A 5,571-nucleotide genomic window follows, 5' to 3' on the forward strand; every position below is an offset into this window, starting at 1 on the left:
TACAAACGACGTGACTCGCCAAGGTTCGGAAAAGCTTGAGGCTTGACATTGCCGCCAAGTCACGCCTTATGTTATTTAAAACCTTGATTATAACATAGTGATAGGTATAGAAGAAAATTTAATTTATTAGGTTTAGAGTTTAATGGCAGTTGGGTTTTAGTTTCTACTTTTTCTTGCATGATGGCATACTTTATGGTGACTTAACCAAAGTAGAGAAGAAAGCAAATAAGTAGTTTTACAGTAAGCCAATAATATTTGCATCTACTAAAACCAAAAACAGATTTTGTAAGACAAATTTCTACAAAGAATGTGTTTTTATGGCAATTTATGGTTCATCACCATATGATGCCCAGATGTATATCAATTATGTACAGAGTATCCATTTCATTTGGATCCTGTAAATAAACAGCCCCCATATCAATGTCTTTATTAATTTGGTTTGTATATCAAACATGCACGATAAAGTGAGCATGAAAACCAAGTGAGGGGTAAAATGAAGAGTTAAATTTTCAAGCTAACAAAGTTTTAAATTTTGGTAAATGTTGTCATGTTGAGATTACATGCAGAATTTTGGGTATAAATTACAATAAACTGCAGAAGGTTTGTTTCAAGGATTCAAACATATACAAATATAAGGTTTCCTTAGTAGCCGAATAGTGAATCAGATAGTTCCACATTACACTTGTATGTGTGACTCAGCAACAATAACAATGAGGCTATCATATCTCAAGTCAATAACAACCGGATTTCATGATCTTTGCTTTATGTTTTTATATCAACACTATCTATAAATTCTGAGATATAATGAACAACCTTCTCTTAATACCTGGGAAAAAAAGTTTAAAAAGTCAAACATATTAAGAAACACTTGTTTATTTCTTGTGCCCATAAAAGCCATTATATTTCTTGATTTTTGCTAAATTAATATTTTGCAAACAAATAACCTTAAAAAAAATCTACGTGTAACTAAATGACATTAATAATTTCCATAAATTTTAATTGCTACCATTTAGCTAAAAACTATATAACACCACTAATTTCCTAAAAAAGCTAACAAAAGGGAACTGAGGTACATACGGGTCTATTGAGATTTCATAAGAACTTGATGACACAAGTTGTGGCCTCCCTTTCAAAATTCTCTAATTCGTTCATGCCCTTTGTAATCCTATTCATATCCCCTAGCTTAGATAACCTGATATCGAACCTCTTCAAAACAGACACATACTTGAAAACACATTTAAACCAAGATACTTGTAAATCATAAGCACACAAGTTTTTGAAAGTAGTTGTATTGAGGCTATTTGAGATGAGATGCATGTAGGTATCGATGACCAAATTGACTCGTGAATGTTGCACTCGAATCCATGTGCAGCATTCACGAGTCGATTTGGTCATCGATACCTACATGCATCCCATCTCAAATAGCCTCAAGACAATGACTTTTAGAAACTTTCGTGCTTATGATTTACAAATATCTTGGCTTAAATGTGTTTTGAAGTATGCATCTGTTTTGAAGAGGTTGGATATCAGGTTATCTAAGCTAGGGGATATGAATAGGATTACAAAGGGCATGAAGGAATTGGAGAATTTTGAAAGGGAGGTCACAGCTTGTTTCATCAAGTTCTCGTGAAATCTCAACAGACCCGTATGTACCTCTGTTTCCTTTTGTTAGCTTCTTTAGAAAATTAGTGGTATATATATATATATATATATATATATATATATATATATATATATATATATATATATATATATCCTAGCTTAGATAATCTGATATCCAATCTCTCCAAAGCAGTGCTCGTAATGAACGATCCATCCGGAGTTCCAAGTTCAGCACAAGATGGGTCAAATTTGGGAACATAGGAAAATGGTTACTATCTGCAAATGAAAGAGTATTCTCATGGGAAAGAAAAACACACAAAACACAAAAATCAATTTATAAATCTTGGTTCAAAGAGGCGAGTTCTCATATATTCCATTTAATATGTAGATTAGGTTGTCAATTACCTCCAAGGTTAGATCACATAATGTCAAAGACATCATGATATTTTGAAGTTGCTTGAGTAGATCAAGAGCTCGAGATGCGACTTCCATTCTTGTATTTCTGGGACTACTAATGAGAACCCATGCTTTGACCGGGGACAATGTATTACTCAAAATATTCTTGTATTTTAGATATCCATTATATTTATAATATCTAAAATTTGGAGCATTGATCTTGATATTAACCCCTTGAAAACCATCAGCTGCATCAAAGAATGTTTATGTTGGATCAAAAATGTTCAAGCTTTTTAAGCTAGACCTAGAAATCAAAATGTTCTCCAAGTATAGCCACTTTCAGTTTTCCAAATCCAACTCTTTTAAAATTAGGCAACATGAGAAAAGTATTTTTTCTTCATGACCATGATTGAGAAACCTAGAAACCCGGAAACCAAACAAGAGCCAAACGCAAGGTTTTCAAGCATGGAAAAGAAACCTAGATGGAATTTCAAAATCACAATTCATTCTTAATTTCAGGCTAACCAATGATGTGCTCGTAAACATAGACCTAGGAATCATAGATGGAGGCACATTAAAAACGGTCACAAAGAGCTCCTCAACTTCGTGTCTGATTGCATAAGAAATCCATGAATATATTTGCGATTCATTATCAAAAACATAGCATGATAGACGGAATTTTGTCAACCTGTAAACCCAGCACTTTTTCTACGAATTCCACAAAGGCAATGGATGTCGCACTCACATCGACCTCAACTTCTCCATCCCACAGCAATTTATCATCAATTTTGATGTTGGGAACAAAAGCCCACATGTTCTTCCACCTTGTAGTTAAGATAAACGTGTTTAAAGCTTTTTTGTGGGCATAAAAGACGGAATGTGATGAATGATAAAGTCTAGTAGATTGCTGATACATTCCACCATATCACCTATATCCATAGTTTCTTCTTCCATTTGATTTCCCAGCCTACATGCAAAACATTCAAGTTTATTAGCTTCTTGAGAATCAATTAAATTGAAAATTTTCAAAAAATAACAACTTAACTAGATCATAAAGGCTTTATACCACATGCAACAAGTTGTACCATAGGACATATCCATTACTTTAAACCAGGAACGAACTTTTCATCACTTACAACTTAAAAATCGATATAAATTACCTATAATTTAAACCAAATTCAACCTAGTATACCATTAGAATCCTTGATACTACTGAATCATAGATATTGTTTCATTGCCTTCAGTTCTGACAACGTATTCCAAATCAGTGGCAAAATAAAACCCTGGGATTATTAAGTCCATAAATCTCATTCATATAGTTACTTCTTTGATTCATTTGTTTTGAATCGATTTAAGATTAAAAAAAATTAAGTTTCATTTGTAGAACTTCACAACTGATTCGAAACCCTAACCTGAGGTTCTTCTTCGTCAGACTGTGAGACCTCACGGCGTAGCCATAGGTAAAGTGGAATTGCAGCAACAACGAGAAGCATTGAACGGATTGCAACCGACATGGCATCCAACCTGTCCGCTCAGATCAATAAGAATCAGTAGGCAAATGTTGCAAAAAAATTAATCAAGCCAAATAAACCAAAGTAAAGTTCGAACTTCAAATTCTTAAAAGGGGCCAGTTTCGTGTTTGGCAAATGGGTTTCTAGTATACCATTAGGTATGAAAGTATTATATCTAACTTCTAAGATCCATTAACTTGAAATTTGTTTTTGCGGTTACCTTTGAGCATTGTCAAGTTTTTAGATAAGTATTAATTTACATGTTTCAATAAACTAAAAAAAAATATAAAGATGCACAAATGTTGGACTTGTTTTCTAATATTATCATTGACATATTATATGAATTTTTTTTATTTAATTTGATAATAGCACACCTAGTAATATATGATCTAGTCTTCAATCTGACCAGTAAGAGGTATATCAAAGAAAATATAACTGAATCAAAAACTTCTAAGTTTAGTATCAAAAAAGATGGATATGACCCTAGTCACACCCCAACAAAAAACATATTAAATAACCTCTTAGATACAACTTTGAAATGACATGTGAACGAACCAAAAATGTCTTAACTAGACTTTGACCGATTAAAAGAAAATTCTATTTATAATGAACCATTAAAACATTTGAATCATTCATTGTTAAATGCTTTGATTTGATATTATTTAGTTTTATTAAAAAACCTCTAAATAATTATTAAATGTTTTAGTTTGATATTATTTAGTTTTTTTTAAAAAGAACTCTAATATCTAACTACCTTCGTACCTAACGTCTAAAAGAAATATAGTTAACAAAAATAAAAACTTCTAAATACCTAACTGGATGCTTCTTCCTTGGTAGCTCCGAATTATTATTATTATGCAAGTGTGTTTTTTGTGGAGAAAAATTGCATCAATTTATAGATTGTACAAACCGTCATTGATCGCGTCGCGGAGGCTTCATAACGTCGCACTCAACGGTTGTCTGTATTGTAATCTAATTCCAAATCTCCTTCATGCATCGCCATGCTTGTTCTACGTTGTGGATTTCCATATAAACTTTTCCTTATCTTGTAATTTGTCATTTCCGAGTAAAGTGAGGATATTTCATCTCATTTATCATTAAAACTTCTTAAAAATCCTTTGTTATTGAACTGAAATATGAATAATTAGAACAAACTCAAGCTGACTATCTCTACCTTCACCTAGAGTGGCCTAATACACCTGAAGCAACTTCAAACTCTTGTTAAAAGCAAGTGATACCATGAGCGTCTCGCTCCTAAATCTAAGTTTATCTCTAAGTAGTCGTGTGTAATATTGAATAAGATAGGCATTCGAATAACTAACTCCACCTGAAAGCAAGGGTCAAACAAGAACATGCAAAAGTACCAAGTCAAAGATTCTAACCCTTTGTAATTCTAATCATGCATAACCTCCATAATAGCTCAAAACAAAAGCAGTTAACAAGCTGACTAGAATGTACCTTTCCACATACAATATAATCATATAATCATAAAGACAAAACGGTGTAGATCATTAATACATACCAACAATCTCACTGAGTTTTGCTCCCACCTCCTCTGTTGTAAGCTGATAAGAATCACCTTGCCCTTAGGGCCTTTGCTTTCCCTGGTGTCCATCGGTGATCCTCAAAGTCGCAGATGGTGTGGCCCGAACCACCCATCCCACGAAACTCGGACAATTGGCCTTGAGATGATCAATCTCAAGTGATTTGTGTTCGACTCCTTTTATAACCCTTTCTTTGTGTTTCTGAGTAAGTTTTGTTCGGATGAAGATATATTGGAGTTGGAGAATCAACTCCTAACATTGAAAAAGGGATGCATGACAGTTGAAGAGTACACCAATGCTTTAATAGATAAAATGGAGTTTGCACTACTTATGGTCCATGACGAACTAGACAAGATTGATAGGTACTCCAAGGGATTGCCATGGGAGTATTTTTTGTCGGTCAAGTAGGCACCGACTTTTGAAGCAGTTATCTGGGATGTAAAGTTTGTAGAGAGTACAATAAAGAAAAGGACTGTCGGTGGATCCGAAGTCAGTGAAAAGAGGAAAGTTGATGGGTC

The 5,571-nt window shown here is 33.5% G+C and overlaps 1 protein-coding gene across 4 annotated transcripts; it reads right to left on the reverse strand.

The window, feature by feature from the left end:
• Positions 1–524: 524 nt before the first annotated feature.
• On the reverse strand, positions 525–3,800 carry LOC145043325 (putative F-box/LRR-repeat protein At4g13960). Of its 4 annotated transcripts, none has more exons than XM_078991949.1 (6): positions 3,730–3,800; positions 3,411–3,522; positions 2,928–2,965; positions 2,687–2,822; positions 2,008–2,246; positions 941–1,878 (listed from the first exon to the last, which is right to left on the reverse strand). In XM_078991949.1, exons 2-5 carry the CDS (start codon positions 3,510–3,512, stop codon positions 2,172–2,174), a joined length of 351 nt encoding a protein of 116 aa, XP_078848075.1. In that variant the 5' UTR covers positions 3,513–3,522; positions 3,730–3,800; the 3' UTR covers positions 941–1,878; positions 2,008–2,171. The 4 variants fall into 4 exon arrangements, with proteins under 4 accessions (XP_078848073.1, XP_078848075.1, XP_078848074.1 ...); XM_078991948.1 differs by lacking the exon at positions 3,730–3,800 and adding an exon at positions 3,607–3,716; XM_078991947.1 differs by lacking the exons at positions 941–1,878; positions 3,730–3,800 and adding an exon at positions 525–826 and having other exon boundaries at positions 3,411–3,716.
• Between the last annotated feature and the right edge of the window lie 1,771 nt (positions 3,801–5,571).

Source organism: Lactuca saligna, chromosome 4, assembly GCF_052625555.1.
Source record: "Lactuca saligna cultivar CGN05327 chromosome 4, ASM5262555v1, whole genome shotgun sequence".
In the NCBI taxonomy this organism is placed as follows: domain Eukaryota; kingdom Viridiplantae; phylum Streptophyta; class Magnoliopsida; order Asterales; family Asteraceae; genus Lactuca; species Lactuca saligna.

Bases quoted from the DNA above. Each gene is read 5' to 3' on its own strand.
- LOC145043325 (XM_078991947.1), bottom strand. From the start codon at position 3,512: ATGTCGGTTGCAATCCGTTCAATGCTTCTCGTTGTTGCTGCAATTCCA. The intron at 2,966-3,410 runs GTTAGGGTTTCG...TTTTGCATGTAG, and splicing joins CTGACGAAGAAGAACCTCAG to GCTGGGAAATCAAATGGAAG. The intron at 2,823-2,927 runs GTGATATGGTGG...CTTAACTACAAG, and splicing joins AGAAGAAACTATGGATATAG to GTGGAAGAACATGTGGGCTT.